Source organism: Pongo abelii, chromosome 15 (genome assembly GCF_028885655.2).
Source record: "Pongo abelii isolate AG06213 chromosome 15, NHGRI_mPonAbe1-v2.0_pri, whole genome shotgun sequence".
Taxonomy (NCBI): Eukaryota; Metazoa; Chordata; class Mammalia; order Primates; family Hominidae; genus Pongo; species Pongo abelii.
The window spans coordinates 66,902,118-66,924,482 of record NC_072000.2 but is presented as its reverse complement, the minus strand read 5'-3'; the positions used below and the strand labels follow the sequence as shown (position 1 = coordinate 66,924,482).

General features: G+C 37.0%; 1 protein-coding gene across 1 annotated transcript in view; it reads left to right on the top strand.

The window, feature by feature from the left end:
- Nucleotides 1–22,365, top strand: part of KCNH5 (potassium voltage-gated channel subfamily H member 5) — a 339,516-nt gene that overhangs the window by 259,134 nt on the left and 58,017 nt on the right. The window contains exon 10 of the mRNA XM_024231784.3: nucleotides 5,602–5,798. Coding sequence (XP_024087552.1) covers nucleotides 5,602–5,798 — 197 coding nt within the window. The remainder of the gene's footprint in view (nucleotides 1–5,601; nucleotides 5,799–22,365) is intronic.

Below are 22,365 nucleotides of genomic sequence, written 5' to 3'. Positions count from 1 at the left end.
TGTTTATAGCAGAGACTACTTGTACCCAGCGGGAGCTGACCTAAAAACCAGCATCAAATGTTCTGTAGTCAAGTAGATGAACCGGAATTCCCAGCCCTGAAAGTGTGCAAAATCTTTTGTACAATAAAGAAAAGTGTTTCTTCATTAGCTATTCCATGCATATTAGATGCATGCACGTTAGATATTTCATGCTTAACACCACATTTTCACAGCCTATGATTTCTGGGATGACTTACTGTAAATGTGCGTAATATGCTTGAAGAAAGACATTAACCAACTTTAATTTGGCTGGTAAATTAATTAATTTTTTTAAAAGATGACCATAGTCCCAGAAACACGGTAAAAGTTTGTTGTGAATTGATTGCCTCATAGGTGACATAGAAAGCCAACAAAGTAAACACACTTTGAAATGGTTGATTAGCTTAATATCCAGTTTACATATTGCATATCCCAATGAAAATTCTATGTAGTGAAACAATTAGTATTGCTTATTACACAAAGTGAATTCTGATGTTGGGGGCAGAATTATCTACTTTTGTTAATTTTGCTATGCTTTTCTAAACTTTTTTGGGAGAGGAGCAGGAAATAAAGTTTATCATGAGTTCATATTCTAGTTTATTGCTATTCTTACTATATCATAGACTTTTTATTTCCCCATGATACCAAAAACATAGTAATTTAATGTAATAATTTAGATTTAAAAATTTTAGGTAGAAATAGTGTAAGAATTTAATTTCATCAGTTAAGTTAAATAAAATATATAACAGATATTTGAATGCTTCTGTAATTAAAAATGGCCCATATTGGTAAGAAGAAATTACCTTTATATTTTGAGTACCTTTTACCTGTTGACAATGCACTTAATAATCAATGAATATTTATTTACAATCTACAAGTCTATGTATATATTTTATGAATTCAGTTTTATTAGGAAGTATAATGAAAGACATCGGTGAAAATGGTTTGCTGTTTTTTAATGTAGAAAAATTTGGAAAACATATAGTAGGAAAAAAAAGACCCATAAACACACCACTTAAATCTAGTTGCTATTATTATTTAAATGCATTTTCTTTTAGTCTTGTATTCCTTTAGACTTTTAGCTCAATTTATATCCATTGACAAATTTATATAACATAGTATAATGATGTGGTTTGGCTGTCTCTCCACCCAAATCTCACCTTGAATTGTAATAATCCCTACATGTCAAGGGCAGAGCCAGGTGGAAATAATTGAATAATGGGGGTGGTTTCCCCCATACTGTTCTCATGGTAATGTATAAATCTCCTGAGATCTGATGGCTTTATAAATGGGAGTTCCCCTGTACAAGCGCTCTTGCCTGCCACCATATAAGACGTGACTTTGCTCCTCATGTGCCGTCGGCCATGATTGTGAGGCCTCCCCAGCCATGTAGAACTGTGAGTCAAACCTCTTTTCTTTATAAATTACACAGTCTTGGGTATGTCTTCATTCTTTATTAGCAGTGTGAGAACAGACTAATAAATTATATGTAATAACATATAATTATAAAATACATTATACTTTGGTTCTATCAAGAGAATTTTCTTAAGAAAAGAAGATAAAGTAGATTTCTTAATTGACAATTCTTTTAGTCTTGGCACCTCAGTTTCATTTTTATGTATTTTGTTATAGTTGTAACCATATTCATATTATTCTTTATATATTTATTTCTTAACATAAGTTAGGAATTTTTTGCATGTTATCTCAAAAGCTGTTTAATTCTTTGGACATTGATATTTTATACATATTTTTACAATTGCCATAGCTATTGGACATATAGGATTTTAAAAAAATCTAGGATTATCATTAATAACACTATAGTGAATATTACATGCAGTAGTTCTAATCTTTTGATTCTCAGAAGTGAAAATACTGAGTCAAAAGCATTGATTATTCTTAAGTGTACCGTATATGAAAACCAAATAGCTGAAAAGTAATGAGCACTCATAAATGGGTAAAGGGTTATAATTGACAATTTGAGAAAATGATACAGAAATGAATCATAGAGAAATGTAACCTTTTTTCTATCTCGAAGGAAAAATCCATTATGGAAAGAGAATAAAAAGGAAAAGAAATAAGAGGTAGATCAAAGCATCCCTTTAAAACCTGGCTTTTTTTGGTACCATCAAGAACTGTGGTAATATAACAGTTGTTGATCTCTTCTGTTTACAAAGTATTACACAAATTATAAGACAAAATAAAAACCATACATTGTTCCATAATGCAGAGAGGACCTACCATTTTGATGCATTTACTTCTGTGCTTTGTGTGCATGTATGTGTGTATGTTTGGGGGTGGGGAGATGGGGTACATAAAATGAGATTATGCTGTATGTATAGTTTGATATCCTGCTTTTACTATTTTATATAACCTTATATAACCTCCATGTCACTTTGTAAAATTTATGATACCTTGTGGCTGCATAATATTTCATTATTTATTGACATTTATTTCTAATTTTTGGCGATTATAAATTTCACTTCAGTGAGCATTTTTATAAATAAATTTGGCACTTCTTGTTATGCAATTAGAATAAATGCCTATAATTGGGATTACTAGTTCGAAGAGAATACTGTGTACAGATTTCTGAAATTCATCTGTATAAAAGGAGGTAGAGTTTCTATAGCTAAAGTGTTCCTTTGGTTTTTTTATTTTATTTTATTTTATTTTATTTTATCTTATTTTATTTTATTTTTTGAGACAGAGTCTCACTCTGTCGCCCAGGCTGGAGTGCAGTGGCACAATGTTGGCTCACTGCAAGCTCTGCCTCCTGGGTTCACGCCATTCTCCTGCCTCAGCCTCCTGAGTAGCTAGGACTACAGGCACCCGCCACCATGCCAGGCTAATTTTTTGTATTTTTAGTAGAGACAGGGTTTCACCGTGTTAGCCAGGATGGTCTCGATCTTCTGACCTCATGATCCGCCCACCTTGACCTGCCTTTGGTTATTATGATGCCGTATAACCCTAGAGACTTTCTTTGGCTACCAAGTCTCTGATCTCCCTTCCTTGGCCAAATAAATGGCTATTAGATGGTTAATTTGCTCATCAGTGTCATGAACTAAAAGGAATTTTTGGAGGGTCCAGAAACAAATGAATTGCTTAAGATTAATTAAATATTCATGATAGTTGGTTTATGCTGATCACATGATCATGTGGTGGTTTTAATCACCTCTTCAGTCATGTGCATGTTTTCTCTTTGTACCCTGAAGTACCTCTTAAGCTTGAAATCAAGCCCCATGTTTCTCTCAGAGCTTCCCAACTACGTAAGTGAGCAAAGAATGTGTAATCTCACTCACTCAACCTCTCTGTTTCTGTCTTGTCACTGTCTTTGTCGCTCTCTCATTTCTGTGGTTACACATTTTCTTTTCTCTCTGGTTGTCTGGCTGGCCTAAAGGTGATACAAGGTCTGCTGTGGGAAGTCAGGGATCCCAAATGGAGGGATTGGCTGAAGCCATGGCAGAAGAATGTGGATTGTGAAGATTTCATGGACATTTATTAGTTCCCCAAATTAATACTTTTATAATTTCTTATGCCTGTCTTTACTGCAGTCTCTAAACATAAATTGTAAAGATTTCATGTACACTTATCACTTCCCCAGTCAATACCCTTGTGATTTCCTACGCCTGTCTTTACTTTAATCTCTTAATCCTGTCAGCTGAGGAGGATGTATATTGCCTCAGGACCCTGTAATAATTGCATTAACTGCACAAATTGTACAGCATGTGTGTTTGAGTAATAGGAAATGTGGGCACTTTGAAAAAAGAACAGGATAACAGCAATTGTTCAGGGAATAAGAGAGATAACCTTAAAGTCTGACCGCAGGTGAGCTGGGCAGAACAGAGCCATACTTCTCTTCTTTCAAAAGCAAATGGGAGAAATATCGCTGAATTCTTTTTCTCAGCATGGAACATCCCTGAGAAAGAGAATGCGCACCTGGGGGTAGGTCACTAAACTGGCCCCCTGGGCGTGGTCGTCTCTTACAGTGGAGACTGCAGAGGTGAGATAGACTCCAGTCTCCCATAGCGTTCCCAGGCTTATTAGGAAGAGGAAAGTCCTGCCTAATAAATTTTGGTCAGACCGGTTGATCTCAAAACCCTGTCTCCTGATAAGATGTTATCAATGACAGTGGTGCCTGAAACTTCATTAGCAATTTTAATTTCACCTCGGTCCTGTGGTCCTGTGATCTCACCCTGCCTCCACTTGCCTTGTGATATTCTATTACCTTGTAAAGTACTTGATGTCTGTGACCCACACCTATTCGCACACTCCCTCCCCTTTTGAAACTCCCTAATAAAAACTTGCTGGTTTTTGCAGCTTGTGGGGCATCACGGAACCTACCGACATGTGATGTCTCCCCTGGACGCCCAGTTTTAAAATTTCTCTCTTTTGTACTCTGTCCCTTTATTTCTCAAGCCGGCCGACGCTTGGGAAAAATAGAAAAGAACCTACGTGAATATCGGGGCAGATTCCCCGATAAAGGTTTTCTTTTTTTTTTTTTCCTGTTAGTTCTGATTTTAATCTGCATGATGACAGCAGATAGTTGCTCACCTCTGTGGTTTGAGTGCAGAAAGAATAAATCATTAACAGAGTGCCTCTAGGAAGATGTTTCCCTCCTGGATATATTCCCCCTGTCTTTTTCACTTTAAAACTTTTCCTTTCACGCAGAAGTTGAACAAAGAATGCAGTTGACTACACTTCAGAAACCAGGGACTTTTATGGAACTGCCTCGGCAGAACGGCCTTTTGGGACCTTTAACCTTAGACTCTTTCTCGTTCTTTTTATTTGGGCAACTAAGTACTTGATTTCAAATGATAAATGGTTGAGTTCAGGCTACCAGTGGGTAGTGCTCTGAAGTGAATAGGTGATTTTTGTGCGATTTCTAGAATTTTTAAAAGACGTCTACATTTGATGATAGTATAGCACTTTTTATAGAACTGTTCATGGGATAATACAGTGGAGTCTCCATGTTTTACTCAACCTGGGTCCTTCAGCTTTGTAATTGTGGATGGGGAGCTCTTGGGCTGGACTCTGAGAACCTGTATAAGGTTGGCTAGGTAGAGAGGGAAGGGCATTCTTGGGGAACTAAGTTGTGGCAAGTTTTAATTGGCTTGGGGCACAATACATAGTTACTGAATAATGTGTATTTAATATATGTTGGATCAGCCCTAGATTTATAAAGGCTGTTACAGCAGATCCTTCTATATTGCATTTTATTATCTTTACCAGAAGGACCAGAGGCAAGGATGAAACTAAGAAGTCACCTTTGCTCCTTCTAGTCAAAATAGGAAAAGTTAAGGTGGCAGAAGATAATGAAATTATTTGTTAAAATGAGGTGTTTGGCTTCTCTGTTGGATCCATTTATTCATGCCACTCCAGATTTTCATCAATAACTGAATTCAGGGTGATGCTACTTTACATATTATATGAAAGCATTGTATATTGTTATGTGTTTATAAATGCGGTTATACCCTCAGCTCTAAATTATGCTAGAAGGTCAGTACTGTATATGAAACTGAATAACAAGAGTGATTACAATAAGAACAGTGTTAGATACTTGAATATGTATCTTATACTGTTTTCTAGGGAAGGGTGATGTATTTGGAGACATCTTCTGGAAGGAAACCACCCTTGCCCATGCGTGTGCGAACGTCCGGGCACTGACGTACTGTGACCTACACATCATCAAGCGGGAAGCCTTGCTCAAAGTCCTGGACTTTTATACAGCTTTTGCAAACTCCTTCTCAAGGAATCTCACTCTTACTTGCAATCTGAGGAAACGGGTATGTTCTCTGGGTCTGCTTTTTCTTATTAGTGTCGAGAGTATTAATTAATTCAGCTCTATTAGCTGAAGAGTAGAGAAGATATTTTGTTTTGCAGCACTAAATTCCCGTCAATGTAAAGTAGCATAATTTTCCTTCTCTTTATTTACATTTTGTTTACTTTTTAAGGGAAAAAAACCCTATTTCTATGAGTAAAGATTTGAATCTTTACCATTTAAGATACAAAATGAAAAACAGACTTGAAGAGAAACAAGCTGTGAACTCTACTATGATGTAATTAGTTCTTGGAGTTTATAATACTGCCATAAAATCAATTCCAGTGTCTTTTACCTTATTTTACGGATTTTTTTAAAGCTGGTAAAGTTAATCAAGCTGGGTGCCTGTTTTACATTCTCAGCTCTCTTTAGGCACTTCTCATTTCATAATCAATTCACAAAGTTTACTCTTTCAAAGAACACTATCTCAAAAATTAATTAGCCACATCGACATATCCTACAAATATGGATAAGAATCCTTTATTTTACATTGCTGCTACACATTTAACCTTCATTGCCATTTTGTAACTGATGAGTGTGACACAAATTTAATTTGCATGAAGAAATCTCCTAGTTCTGGTTTCTAGGTCACAGGGCATTGGGTAGGGCTTTTTTATTGCCAAGAATGAAATACATGTTTGGATAACTGCACTTAAGTGATTTTATCTAAAATGATCGCCTGTCTGTGGTGAAGTATTTTGAAATAACAGTCATTCCTTTCCATAACCTGCTTAAAGGAAACCTTCTCCGTAGTTAACAGGGAGGGAAGAAATCAAGCAAAGAGATAAATTAATGCCTATACTGCAGCAACATAGAAATGAACATAATTAAATCAATGTAATTCCTGCTTAGGGTTCCAAGAAAGGATGAGACTAGCAGGAGTAGTGTTTGTACTGGCTGTATCACATTTATTTGATCTACACTTGAACATCATTTTCAGTTCATACTTTTGTTACCAAATAGATGGAGCATCCAGAACCTGTGAGACAGAATGAATAGCTGTAGAGAACACACAGACTTAAGTACACGGTACCTATGCTCAATCGACCTATAGTTAAATGTGAATATTATGTCAAACACAAATAGTTGAAAGTGAAGGCAGTGATGAATGTGGAAGAGGGATGCTAAATATTAACTAAATGTGGAAGTTTCTCACTTATATGTTAGGGAGCTCAGAGTCCCTTTCAGTATTAAGCAGGAATGTCTCCTTTGGTCTATGCTCTGCCTTCTGCAATGACAAATTTCCCTTCTACAAGGCAACCTGTTGGGTAGTTGACTCTTGTAGTATGGTTGGCCCTTGAATAACACGAGGGTCCACTTACACGCCAATTTTTTTTGACCAAATGTGGATGAAAAATACAGTATTTGTATTATTTGAAACGTGTGTATACCAAGAGCTGACTTTTCCTGTATGTGGGTTCCATAGAGCAGACAGCAGGACTTCAGTATGTGAGGATTTGGGTATGTAAGGGGATCCTGGAACCAGTCCCCCTCATATACAGAGGGAAAACTGTATTTTTAAGTTCCCTTCAATCTAAAATGTGCATTTTAAAATCTTCCCCCATACTGCAAGGTTACTGAAAACTCCTATCCAACATCTGTACATTCCTCAGGACTTGATGTTTATAATATTCCTATGAAAGAAAATGGGCAGTTATTTTTCCTTCAAATCACCTGAGAATACTCAGGCCCAGAGGGATTAATATCAAATAACCAACTGATACATTTGCAATGCAAGGTGCCAAGGAGGGACAATTAAAACAGATCACCAGTAGAAAATCTGTCACCTCTTTTTTCTCTTACACACACACACACATGCACACACATGCATTCATTGGTTGTGACAGCTGAGTGCACACCGGTGTGGCTACTTCTGATAAGAAGGGAAGCTAGAGACAGAAAACTGTTGTTGGTTTTTCTAATGGGACCCAGAAACGCTGTGCCTGTCTCCACGGGTGCCAGTTTGCTGAGTAACATCAAGCGGCTTTCATCCCTCACAACCTGTTTCCTGTTATAACTGGTGTCAGTTTTTATCATTCTAGCCTCTCTGCTCTTGATGCATTGTCTCAGTAACTTGACAAATAGTGGGAAAAGGGTGTCATTCAGTGTCACTTTATTTTCAGAGAAACAATATTCTCATGAAAAAGATAAGTGGTGAGAAAATATTATCTAATGAGTAGTAATACTAGCTACCATCTGAGAACATATTGTATATAGCCAGGCACTTCAACATAGTTTACATATAATATCTTATTAAATGTCAATGACCCACAAACAGAACAGTATAATCTCCATTTCACCCATGAAGACACTAAGGTTCTAAGACTGGAAGAGCTAGTTCCCTAATAACTTAGGAGTCAGGGCCTGCATTTGAATTCATCTCTATGATTCTAAAACCTGTATTTTTTAGACTATCATGTTGTTTTAGCTTGTCAAAGCCGCTGACATTTTCTTTTCCACAATATTCCACGGAAACACTGTCAACAATTTATAGTTTCTCATTTACTTATTCACTTTATTCCAATGGATCTATTAATGAAAACATTTTGTTCTTATTACTATTATGGTAAAAATTATTGCAATGAACATTCATTGTGAATTCTATAACCAAAACTATGTCTTTAGTATGCTATTGATATCTCATAGCTATCATAGCCATTGATTAAGAATGTGTTCCTACTAAGTAAGGGAGCAGATTTTGAATCCAAGTTGTCAGCCATGGTATGGTACAGTTCTGGCCACACATGTGTATCCAGTGGCTCCGTGGAGAGGTTTGAATAGTGTGTGGCTTTCCATGGCTGCAATAAGGAGGAAAGTGAGCCTTCTTTAGCTGCTTGCCTTCATCTCCTTTAAGGAAAAATAAGATGCTTACTGTGCAAATATAGCTCCTCCTACCCATCCTTAAGCCCCTCTATGTAAAAATTCTAGAGCTATAACTAGTAATTCCATCAAACAACTATGGCATGGGCTGGCAAATTTTTCTGTCAAGGACCAGATAGTAAATAATTTTGGATTTGTGGGCCAATCTCAACTACTCAACTTTTCCACTGTAGTATGAAAGCAGCTGTCTTAGTCAGCTTGGGCCGCCATAACAAAATGTGTTAGATTGGGTGTCTTAAGCAGCAGGAATTTATTTCTCACAGTTCTGGAGGCTGGGAAGTGTATGATCAAATTACTGGCCAGTTTGGTTCCCTGGTGAGGGTTCTCTTCCTGGCTTGCAAATATCCAGCTTCTCACTGCGTTCCCACATAAGAGAGAGAAGAAGGGGAGGCAGAGAGATGGGAGGAGGGGAGGAAGCAAGCTCATTGGTGTCTTAAAAGGGCACAAAGTCACTCATGAGGGCCCCAACTTTTTTTTTTTTTTTTTTTTTTTTTGAGATGGAACCTCGCTCTGTCACCCAGGCTGGAGTGCAGTGGTGAGATCTCGACTCATTGCCACCTCTGCCTCCCAGGTTCAAGCGGTTCTCCTGCCTTAGCCTCCTGAGTAGCTGGAATTACAGGCACGTGCCACCACCCCCAGCTAATTTTTGTGTTTTCAGTAAAGACAGGGTTTCACCATGTTGGTCAGGCTGGTCTTGAACTCCTGACCTCGTGATCTGCCCGCCTCAGCCTCCCAAAGTGCTGGGATTACAGGTGTGAGCCACCGTGCTGGCCCCAACTTTATTACCTCTTCTAAACCTAATTACCTCCAAAGGTTCCATCTCCAAATACCATCACATTGGGGATGAGAGCTTCAACAGATGGATTTTGAGGGGGTAAAACTTAGTCAATAGCAAAGCTGTAGATAATACATAAAGAAATGAGGGAGATTGTATTTCAATTACTTTATTTACAATCAGGTGACTGCCCAGGGGCCTTAAGTGTGTTAATTGTTGAAAAAAGAGGACTGGAAGAAGTTAAATGAGGACAACAGTGGGCATATGAATAGAATCGCCCCACCTTTATTAGAAAGCAAATCTCTTCTACTTGCTGCCTATTCAGAGGGTTGTGAGATGGAAAATGCCATAAATATTAATAAGAAGTAGCTACACAAAGCAGGCAGACAGCGTGAAAGAGTAAGGCAGGACTTATAGTTACTGTGGAAATGGAGAGTTCATTTCACATGTGGACGAGACAGCTGTTACTCAGTCTGGTAGGACATTACCTTGTAGGGATGCTGGGCTTAGTCCTCATATTTTTTTTTCTCCAAGAGGCCAGAAGTACATTTTTATGGGAAAACACATTTGTTTGGTAATTAATTTGATTTGTTTTTAAAATTCTGTGGTCAAACAAAATAAGTTTGCTTGCTATTGGTCCAACAGCTCATGATCTAAATGGAATCAGTTAATGAACTCCTGGTCTCATGGTGCTAGAAACCTGAGATTTTTACCTGGGGCCTGGACATTTTGATGAAAAAAAAATTTATTTTATCTCTTTTCTAACTGACATTAGCTTTTCCTTTAATTGGAAAGGTTGCTAGACAACTACAGTGTTATTAGAAGTGCCAAAAGCAATTATATTAATGGATATTTTCATATATCGTATGTGCTGAAGATATCTTGAAATGACATTTATGCTCATTACTGTTTAACAATTATGATAGTTATTAGACTTGCTGCTAGACAGAAGCACATAGATTACTATACTGTAAATTATTTGAAAATATTTTGATAGGATTTCAATATGTGTTTCCTTTGCAATCCTGCATATTTTATTTTGTGCATTTAGAGCAATTCTTTTAAGGAGAGGTCCACAGGCTCCACCAGACTACTGGAGATTAAGATCCGATGTGTGAGAGTCAGAAGCTAAACTGAATTGAGCAAAAGGACCGGTTGGGTTTTTTTTTTCTATAATAAGAACACAATTACATAGTTTCCAATAGGTTTAAACATATTCAGAAAAGGGATGAGAGAGAAGCAGAGGAAAGTTGACTCATTTGCTTACTTTATGTATGTATTTATTTAACCAATTCAAGATGCTATTTCCTGGAATGACAAAATGGTATTCATTAAATTGATGACCAGCTCTTAGGTATACATCAAAGAAGGTAAGCAACACACCTTCTTTGACACACACATAAAAAGGTAACACAGGTGACACCTACATTTTAAAGGCTTCTTATTAGACTTTTAAAGTTAATATTACACTTCCTCCCATTTTGCCTATTTGTTGCACGATGATTTTTGCCATTTGTGAACCCGGTAGGCAGGTATGACTATTGTCCTTTGAAAGACTTGCTTATAAAGCTGGCTCTTGTGAACTTGATTTCAGGGGGACTCTCACTACTAACTGATGAGTAGCTCTCTGTGCCTTAATTATCTGTTCTAACAAGGTGGATTAATGCTGAATATTGACTTTCCTTCCCAAAGTGTGGAATTTTGGCATATGTCAGGCAAAAGATGCCTTTGTGACCATCTCAAGTACAAAACCAGAAGCACAAGTCCTTAATGAACTTCCCTGGTTGACAGCATTTCTTGTGTGTTGTCATACTCTTGCTTGTGCCTGGCTTCCCCCAGACTTTGCCCATGCCCCTTTTCCCTTTGCTAAATTTTCTTTGTATCTTATGCTGCAATAGTCATAGCCATGAATATGATGATATGCAGAATTCTGTGAATCTGCCTAGTGGATTGTCCGACCTTGGCATGGACTTGAGGACCACCAATGCTCCATATATAAAGGTTGACAGGAAATCTGTATCCTCAAAGGTCCTCAAATCAGCAGATATATTGGTAATTTCGTTGTAACCTTTTTTTCCATAAAAGATACTGAAACCTACAGACAGTATGTTTTATGAGTAAAAGAGAATGAACCATTTAAAAATAAGTGTTATATTTGTCCATAAGGCAGTCAAGCGAATTTCATTTCCTTGAAACTTAAAATATATGTTACATGAATACTGCTGGCTACAATAAGCATGCCTGAGATTTTAAATTATTTCTGAATATTTTCTTCACTTTCAAGATAGCAAGAACATATTTTTCTCCAGATTGACTATTTAAATAGGATGAGAGAGGAATTTTATTTGCTGTTTCTATACGTCTTCTCATGAGACACTTTGTTGAAGTGTGGCACAGAAAGTATTGGCTGGCTCACCATATAGCCATGCATCCATCCAGCCCCTAACACATAACATGGGGTTGTGGACATAAAAGACCAGGTGCCTGCTTTCCAGGAGGCTCCAGTCTAGTGAGAGATCGTGAGTCAGATAAGTGCTACGAGAGGGTTATTCTCAGTACACAGACGGCATAAAGGAGATGAATTCAGTTTGTCCAAGGGGAAGAAACAGGGAAGGATTCCAGGAGGTGACAAGGACACAGGAGTTAGGATTTCATTTCAAATAAAGGAATAAGCTAGAACAAGGAAGCGTCTTGTATATCATCAATTTCATTTTATTTTCTTTAGAGATAAGAAAAATTCAGACCCAAGAAATTAAGTGATTGCCTAAGTTAACTTAGCTAGTTAGCGGTAGAGCTGAGACTGGAATCTAGTCCTTGGAATCTCATGCTGGCAGTATTTCTACTATTTAACCTAGAATAAAAGCATTTCGAAGAAGATTGTCGGTAAAATCCAATACTTGATTGTGTTCATTTTTCATAGGGAAGGATAATATGTGGCATGAATTTGCATGCGATTCATAGATTGATTTTAGTTTTTCATACAGTGGTTCGGGACAAAACTAATAGTGAAGCCAAAACAAAACAAGCGATAAGCAGTGTTCAGAGTCAGTGGACAGGACTCTGAATCTGGGCATGAACCAATACATCTAGTGTGGCCACAGCATATCTGTCACCTGCATTGTAAAATATCTCATTTTAGTGAAAGCATTTAACTTTCATATGAGTATTGTTTAAGAAGTGTTACTGAATATAGTAATATTGTCTTGTTGATAATACTGCATTCTGATATACTCTCTGTTAACATGTCAATACTGCTGTACTGGTTAGTATAAATACATAGAAAGATAAAAATTCTCACATTAAAAAAAACTGCTACTTTTTTCTTTTTTTTTTTTTTTTTGAGACAAAGTCTCGCTCTGTGTCCCAGGCTGGAGTGCAGTGGCACAATCTTGGCTCACTGCAACCTCCACCTCCCAGGTTCAAGCAATTCTCCTGCCTCAGCTTCCTGAGTAGCTGGGATTACAGGTGCACGACACCATGCCTGGCTAATTTTTGTATTTTTAGTAGAGACAGGGTTTCACCGTGTTGGCCAGGCTGGTCTCAAACTCGACCTCAGGTGATCTGCCCGCCTCAGCTTCTTGAAGTATTGGGATTACAGGCATGAGCCACAGGGCCCACCTGCTACTTTTTCACTTTTGTATTTTAAGTTATTTTTAAAAAGATGTTAATACTTTTATATTAGAAGTTACAAAAAATATTGACAAGCTTACCACCAAATGTGTACTAAATTATGTATACTAAAAATATTAGTTAATCAAAAAAAAGGAAGGGAAGGAGAAAAAGAAAATACAAAATTGAATATTTTCATATAGAACTGGAAAAATCTGAGACTTGTTTAGTAGCAGGTAGAGAACGTGGGGTTTTTTTTGTTTGTTTGTTTTGTTTTTGTTAGGGCTGAAAACTAACAGAAGATTACTATGCAGCCAATTCCAAAAATGCAAAAAAAGAATGTAAACTGAATTTTGAAAAAGAAAAAAATAGCTAAGATTGAACCATGTTAATACAGGCTAAAATTATATAATCAAGTAGGTTTCCCTTTTAAATACCATGTCTATGTTATATCAGTGGGTATAAACCCTCTCGTGGTTCCAGATTGAGTGATCATGGCCAGAGAAGTGTCTTTTCACTCCATGACTCTGCTTATTTTGTCACTGGTGTAGTTAAAGCTTCTAAGCAAATGGCTGTGGAGTTCTAATACCTTTACTATTGTCATGGAGTGGAGCCCACTGGATGTTGAAAAAATGATGTCAAACTGACATCCTTTAGTTGTGGTCTCAAAGAAGTGCTTCCATTGTGGCTTCAGAGGCTCATCTTCCTTTAGCTCCATAGTTTCTAGTTTAGAGTCTTTTTGTTTGTTTGTTTTTGAGGCAGAGTCTCACTCTGTCACCCAGGCTGGAGTGCAGTGGCGTGATCTCGGCTCACTGCAAGCTCTACCTCCCGGGTTCACGCCATTCTCCTGCCTCAGCCTCCTGAGTAGCTGGGACTACAGGCTCCTGCCACCATGCCCGGCTAATTTTTTGTTTTTTAATAGAGATGGGGTTTCACCACGTTAGCCAGGATAGTCTTGATCTCCTGAACTTGTGATCTGCCTGCCTCAGCCTCCCAAAATGCTGGGATTACAGGTGTGAGCCACCACGCCTGGCCTAGACTCATTTTTATTAAACATCTCTATACCACTTAGTTCAATGCACAGGTTAATCTGAGACCCCTTGCCAATATTTCTTTAACCCTTGTATTAGTCTGCTTGGCTTACTATCACAAAATACCATAGACTGAGTAGTTTTGACAACAGAAATTTATTTTCTCACAGTTCTGGAGGTTAGAAGTCCAATCCAAAATCAAGGTGCAGTAGGGATGGTGTCTGGGGATGTTTCCCTCCTTGGGTTGCCACTGGCCACCTTCTCACTGTGTGCTCACATGGCATCCCTGCAGTGCCTGTGTGTGTAGAGAGTGAGAAAGCTCTCGAGTCTCTTGTTATAAAGACACAAGTCCTACTGGATCAGAGTGTCATCATTATGACCTCACGTAACCTTGATTACTTTCTCAGAAGCCTTGTCTCCAAATACAGCCATACTAGAGGTTAAGGCTTCCCCATATGAATTTGTGGGTGGGAGACATAAACATTCAGTGTGTAACAACCAAGTTTTATATTTTAAGTTAAATATGAAGAAATGACTTTGAAAATATGTTAAAATCAAAACTTACAGCTGGAGTGTAACATTACTGGGGATGGATACGCAGCAGCAGCAGCAGCAGCAGCAGCAACATTCAGTGTTGATTTTTATAACTTCTGGGCAATGTATAATTATCAATACCAGCAAAGTGTTCTTGCTGTCCTACAGTGATGTAAGAAGGATTGCTATTTAAACTTAGAAAAATGTCCCCAGGCATGATCAATCCAAATTGTAAAATGGAAAAACAGAACATAGAGGTACATGTAGATTCCCTTTCACCCTAAAAAGCCACTGTCCTTTTCTACAGATGGCACTGTTCTTGAGTAGAGATCAGCTGAAGCCAGCTGGCAATGTTATGGAGAAGCGTAGTAGTGATCCTGTATTTTGATGTTCCAATGGTAAGAAATAGTGGTTTGGGTTCACTCTGGCATTAGCACAGGCTCAGAACTCAATAATGCTTTTCTTTCCAGAAAACGTCCTTATTATGGTGAATCCAGCAGCACAGAATGTCATTTTTTTCTGTGAGCAATGAAGCTTCTCAGTAGCAATGATCTTTTGTAAATGAAAAACATAATGGAACTGGATATCAAACAGGCATAAAGTATTTGTTTGGTGTACATGTGTCGCAGATTGCATCTATTTCAGTAGCAATACGAGCATCTTCGAAGAAATGGTCTAGGAGTGACAATGGGTGTTCCAACTACTTTTTTTTCTTTTCTTTATCCACCCTCCCCACAATAGTATATTAGCTAAACAGAATAGTAGAGCCTGTTTGTTCCACGAATCCATCAATTCTTGATCCTGTGGAAAAGACATTACTAAAACATTGTCCACACTTGCAACAAAAGATAATATAGTTTCCACAAAACTCTCAAATAGTACATAGTATCTATGTTTACTTCTCTCATAACACTGATTATGGTACTTTGGTTTCTTATTTACATTTCTATTTTTCAACTGAACAATGAGCTCCATACAGTAGGTATTTTCTGTAATACTTTATTGTCAATGGCCAGAATAGAGTCTGCTGTATAATTAAATGAATGAATGAAACGTGAATCTGTCACGCTGCCCAGCAGTTTTTATCATCACTGACCAGAATGATCACTGTTATCTAAAAACACACAACATCTTTGATAATTTGGCAATAAGCCCTATGTAATAGGATTATGAAAATTACCATTATTAATTGGTGTTAAATCATGATTAGAGTTAACTCCCAGCTGCTGTTTCTAACCATTTGTGCCTGCAAATTCTGCACAGTCCTGCAGCAGCTTGTCCAGTGCATTCAGAGTAGTACAGCAATTTTGATATCACTGTGGAGTGAATTGAGATCACCCGATGCCAGGGGCTGTTGTGATTGTCTGAGTAGTGCCTTATTCCCATTCTGAAGGACTTTGAAGAGAAAATGATTGCTCTGAAAACCCTGCATGCCACATTTGAATCTGAGCGAGCGTAGATATAACTCTCATTACCTCAATTGATCATCAGGACTGCAAATTCACTCCAACCTTCTGGCCCTGCTGGCAATATCTCTGCTTACATATTATGGTTTGTAGAAATTTCACTTCCAAAATGATGCTGCTTGTCACTTCACAGTTTACACGCCACAGGCATGATGGCATTTGAGCTTGAAATCAACACTGTAAGACAAGTGAGTTAAGGGAGGTAAGGTGCTTCGCTCATGGCCATACAGGTGATAATTGTTCTGAGCCTGCAGCCTCAGTTTTTCAACTCCAAGCTGGCTCCGATTCCACTGATGGGGCTAGAAAGAGGCAGACCTTCAACAATTCCTGAAGTTTGTCACATGCATTTAGATGAAGCAGAGACCTAATTATGGAGTCTTTTAAGCCCTTAAGCTGCTTCTATTTAGGGCTTTCTGTTGGTCTGCTTCCAGACGGAATAAAAACTTTTCCACATTTAGTCACCAGGACAGAGGTTCACAGATATCTTGCTCTTGAATATGCCTCCAAAGCAGTTATTCAAGGACAGTTTCACAAGTTTCAAAGTTGGGGCTGGATTCAGTAATTTACCAACATTTTGAACCATAGATAATACTGTCTGTTGTTTGCCAGCTCTTCTTTTTAAAACCAGAGTTTATTTTTATTGCAAGAAAATACATATTTTAATAGTAAACAAGAAAATAAATAAGCCTTTAATAGAAAAGTATTTAACCAACATAATGTAAAAAGATAGACATTTTACAAATTATTTTTCTTGCAAATGTCTATTCAACAATCTATTTGAGACATTTGTTTTTATTTTAAGTCTGAGTCCTGCCTCACCATAATGCATCTCTAGAGGCATCTTAGCTGGACGCTAGACTGCTTGTTTCTAAAATGTCTACTACTTATGAATTCTCAGCAATTTATATTTGATATGATTAATAAATGATGTGCTCTATCACATCATTTTCTTTTAAAGGAAAATACTCCTTTTGAATTAGAAAACAAGGGTTTATATTAATGTTAAGACTTAAATGTGTGGATTATTTTCTTCTCTAATGCCTTTTGGCATTGATTTAAACTTAGGATACATGCAAATTTTCTTATCCTAACTACTTAGGTCTTGTTTTACTTTTTCTTTGTTTTTAATTTTTTTATAATTTGTATAAATTTAAGGGGTTCGAGTGCAGTTTTGTTACATGAGTATATGGCTTAGTAGTAAAGTCTGTGTTTTTAGTGTAACCATGACCTGAGTAATATACATTGTCATCATCAAGTAATTTCTCATCCCTCACCCTCCTCTCACCCTGGCACCCTCCCAAGTCTCTAATGTCTGTCATGCCACACTCTAGGTTCATGTACACACGTAACATAGCTACGAGTTATAAGCGAGAACTTGTGGTATTTGACTTTCTGTTTCTGCGTTGTTTCACTTAAGATAATGGCCTCCAGTTCCATCTATGTTGCAGCAAAAGACATTATATTATTCTTTGTAATGGCTGAATGGTATTCCATTTTGTATATACATATCACATTTTGTTTATCTTATTGACTTTTATTTTAGGTTCGGGGGTACATGTACAGGTTTGCTACACGGGAAAATTGCATGCAATGGGGCTTTGGTATACAGGTTATTTTGTCACCCAGGTAATAAGCATAGTAAATGACAGCTAGTTTTACAGTCCTCATCCTCCGCCCTCCAGGAGGTTCTGGTGTCTATTGCTCCCTTCTTATTGTCCGCGTGTACTCAATGTTTAGTTCCTACTTATAAGTGAAAACATATAGTATTTGATTTTCTGTTTCTGCATTAATTCACTTAGGGCAATAGCCTCCAGCTGTATCTGCATTACTGCAAAGAACATGATTTTGATCTTTTTATGGCTGTGTAGTATTCCAGTGTGTATATATACCACATTTTCCTTATCTAGTCTACCATTGATAAGCATTTAGGTTGATTGCATGTCTTTGCTATTGTGAGTAGTGTTGCAGTGAAAATATGCATGTATGTGTCTTTATGGTAGAATGATTTCTATTCCTTTGGATATATAGTTAGTAATGGGATTGCTGGGTCAAATGGTAGTTCTAAGTTTTTTGACAAATCTCCAAACTGCTTTCCACAGTAGGTGAACTAATTTACATTCCCACCAACAACATCTATGCGCTCCCTTTTCTCTGCATCCTCAGCAGAATCTGTTGTTTTTTGACTTTTTAAGAATAGCCGTTCCAACTGGTGTGAGATGGTATCTCATTGTAGTTTTGATTTGCATTTCTCTAATGACTATTGATGTTGAGAATTTTTCCATATGCTTGTTGGCTGCATGTATGTCTTCTTTTGAAAAGTGTCTGTTCATGTCCTTTGCTCATTTAAAAAAATATTTTTATGTTTTTAATTTTTTGTGGGTACATAGTAGATGTATGTATTTGTGGGGTATGTGAGATGTTTTGATATAGGCATGCAATGTGAAATTGTCATATCATGGAGAATGGGGTATCCATCCCCTCAAGTATTTATCGTTTGTGTTGCAAACAATCCAGTTACACTCTTTTAGTTATTTTAAAGTGGATAATTAAGTTATTATTGACTATAGTCACCTTGTGCTATCAAATACTAGGTCTTATTTCTTTCTACTTTTTTGTACCCATTAACCATCCCCAAGTGCCCTGACCCAGGCCCCACCACCCATCCCAGTTTCTGTTCACCATCCTTCTACTCCCTATAATCACGAGTTCAATTATTTTGATTTTTTTAGACCCCACAAATAAGTGAGAATATGTGAAGTTTGTCTTTCTGTGCCTGGTTTGCTTCACTTAACATAATGATCTCCAATTCCAGCCATGGTTTTGCAAATGACAGGATCTCATTCTTTATCATGGCTGAATAGTGCTCAAGTGTGCATACATACCACATTTTCTTTATCCATTCATCTACTGATGAACGCTTAGGGTGCTTCCAGTTCTTAGCTGTTGTAAACAGTGCTGCAAAAAACATAGGAGTGCAAACATCTCTTTGATATACTGATTTCCTTCCTTTTGGGTATATACCCAGCAGTGGGATTGCTGGATGATATGGTAGCTCTGTTTTGAGTTTTTTGAGGAACCTACAAATTTGTTATACATAGTGGTTGTACTAATTTACATTCTCACCCACAGTGCACAAGATGTCCCTTTTTTCCACATCCTTGTCAGCATTTGCTATTGCTTGTCTTTTGGATATAAGCCATTTTAACTGGGGTGATATCTCATTATAGTTTTTATTTGCTCAAAGTGATATTGAGCACATTTTCATATGCCTGATTTCCATCTTATTTTCGTCCATCTTATTTTGAAAAATGTCTTTTCAAATCTTTCGCCCATTTTTGATTGGATTATTAGATATTTCCTATAGAGTTGTTTGAGCTCCTTATATATTCTGGTTATTAATTCCATGACAGATGGGTAGTTTGCAAATATTTTCTCCCATTCTGTGAGTTGTCTCTTCACTTTGTCGATTGTATCCTTTGCTGTGCAGAAGCTTTTTGACTTGATGTGATCCCATTTATTCATTTTTGCTTTTGTTGTCTGTGCTTGCGGGGTATTGCTCAAGAAATTTTTGCTCAGACCAATGCCCTGGAGATTTTACTCAGTATTTTCTTGTAGTATTTTCATAGTTTGAGGTCTTAAATTTTCTTTGCCCACTTTTTAATGGGGTTGTTTGTTTTTTGCTTGTTAATTTGTGTAAGTTCGTTTTAGATTCTGGATATTAGTCTTTCATCAGATTCACAGTTTTTAAAACTTTTCTCTCATTATGTACGTTGTCTGTTTACTCTGTTAATAGTTTCTTTTGTTGTGCTGAGACTCTTTAGTTTAATTAGGTCCCATTTGTCAATTTTTGTTTTTATTGCAATTGCTTTTGGAGTCTTCATCATGAAATCTTTGCCAGGACCTATGTCCAGAATGGTGTTTCCTAAGTTTTCATCTAGGGATTTATAGTTTTAGGGTTTACATTTAATTCTTTAATCCACCTTGAGTTGATTTTTGCACATGATAAAAGGTGAGGGTCCAGTTTTAGTCTTCTGCATATGGCTAGCGAGTTATCTCAGCACTATTTATTGAATAGGGAGTCCTTTTCCTATTGCTTGTTTTTGTCAACTTTCTCAAAGTTCAGATGGTTGTAGGTGTGTGGATTTATAACTGGGTTATCTAACTTGTTCCATTAGTCTATGTGTCCATTTTTGTACCAGTACAATGCTGCTTTGATTACTGTAGCCTTGTAGTATAGTTTGAAGTCAGGTAGTGCGATTCCTCCAGCTTTGTTCTTTTTGCTTAGAATTATTTTGGCTATTTAGCCTCTTTTTTTGGTTCCGTTAAATTTTAGAATAGTTTTTTCTAATTCTGTGAAAAATATCTTTGGAAGTTTGATGGAAATAGCATTGAATCTATAAATCCCATTGGACAGTATAGTTATTTTAACAATATTGATTTTTCCTATCTGTGAGTGTAGAATGTTTTTCCATTTGTTTGTATCATTTCTGATTTCTTTCAACAGTGTTTCGTAATACTTGCTGTTGAGGTCTTTCACCTCCCTGTTTAGCTGTGTTTCTGGGTACTTTATTTTTTTGTGTGTGCCTATTGTCAGTGGGATTGCATTCTTGATTTGGCTGTCAGGTTGGACATTGTTGGTATATACAAATGCTACTGATTTTTTTACATTGATTCTGTATCCCGAAACTTTGCTGAAGTGGTTGATCAGTTTTAGGAGACTTTGGGCAGATACTATAGGGTTTCTAAGTATAAAATCATATAATCTGTGAAGAGATAGTTTGACTTCCTCTCCCTGTTTGGATGCCTTTTACTTCTTTCTCTTGCCTGATTGTTCTGGTTAGAACTTCCAGTGCTATGTTGAATAGGAGTGGTGAGAGTAGGCACCCTTGTCTTGTTCTGGTTCTCAAGCCAAATGCTTCCCCATTTTGCCTAGTCAGTATGACATTGGCTGTGGATTTGTCATAAGTGGCTCTTATTATTTTGGGGTATTTTCCTTCAATGTCTAGTTTGTTGAGGGTTTTTAACATGAAAATATGTTTAATTTTACCTAAAGCATTTTCTGTATCTATTGAGATCATCATGTAGTTTTTATTTTTAGTTCTGCTTATGTAATGAATCACATTTATTGATTTGCATGTGTTTAACCAGTCCTACATCCTGGGAATGAAGGCTTGATTGTGATGGATTAGCTTTTTGATGTGCCCCTGGTTTTGGTTTGCTAGCATTTTGTTGAGGATTATTGCATCTCTGTTCATCAGGAATGTTGGCCTGAAGTTTTCATTATTTGTACTGTTTCTGCCAGGTTTTGGTATCAGAATGATGCTAGCCTCATAGAATGAGTTAGGGAGGAGTTCATCCCCCTCAATTTTTTGGAACAGTATTGGTACCAGCTTTTCTTTATATGTCTGGTAGAATTTGGGTATGAATCTGTCTTGTCCAGTGCTGCTTCTGGTTGGTGGGCTTTTTATTACTTACTCAGTTTTGAAACTTGTTATTGTTCTGTTCAGTGTTTCAATTTATTCCTGGTTTAATTTTGGGAGGTTGCATGTTTCTAGGAATTTATCAATTTCTTCTAAATTTTCTAGTTTGTATGCGTGAAAGTGTTTGTAATAGCCTATGAAGGTTTTTTATATTACTGTGGGGTCAGTGGTAATGTCTCTTTTGTTATTTCTGATGTGTTTATTTGGAGCTTCCCCCCACTTTTTTTTGTTAGGATAGGTAGAGATCTGTTAGTTTTATTTATTCTTTCAAAGGAAAAACTTTTGGTTTGTTGATCTTTCATGCTTTTTCATGTTTCAATTTTGTTCAGTTCAGCTCTGATTTTGGTTATTTCTTTTCTTCTGCTAGATTTGCAGTTGGTTTGTTCTTGTTTTTCTAGTTCCTGTAGGTGTGATACTACATTGTTAATTTGAAATCTTTCTACTTTCTGATGTGGACATCTAGCACTGTGGTCTTTTCTTTTAACACTGCCTTAGCTGTGAGATTCTGGTATATTGTCTCTTTTTTTTATTACTTTCAAAGAATTTCTTGATGTCTGCCTTAATTTCATTGTTTACCCAGAAGTTATTCAGGAGCAGGTTGTTTAATTTCCATGTAATTGTATGATTTTAGAGAGCATCTTAGTATTGATTTCTGTTTTTAATGTGCTGTGGTCTGAAAGTGTGGTTGATATGTTTTCAGTTTTTTTTTAATTTGTTGAGAATTGTTTCATGGCCGAGTGTGTGGTCAGTTTTAGAG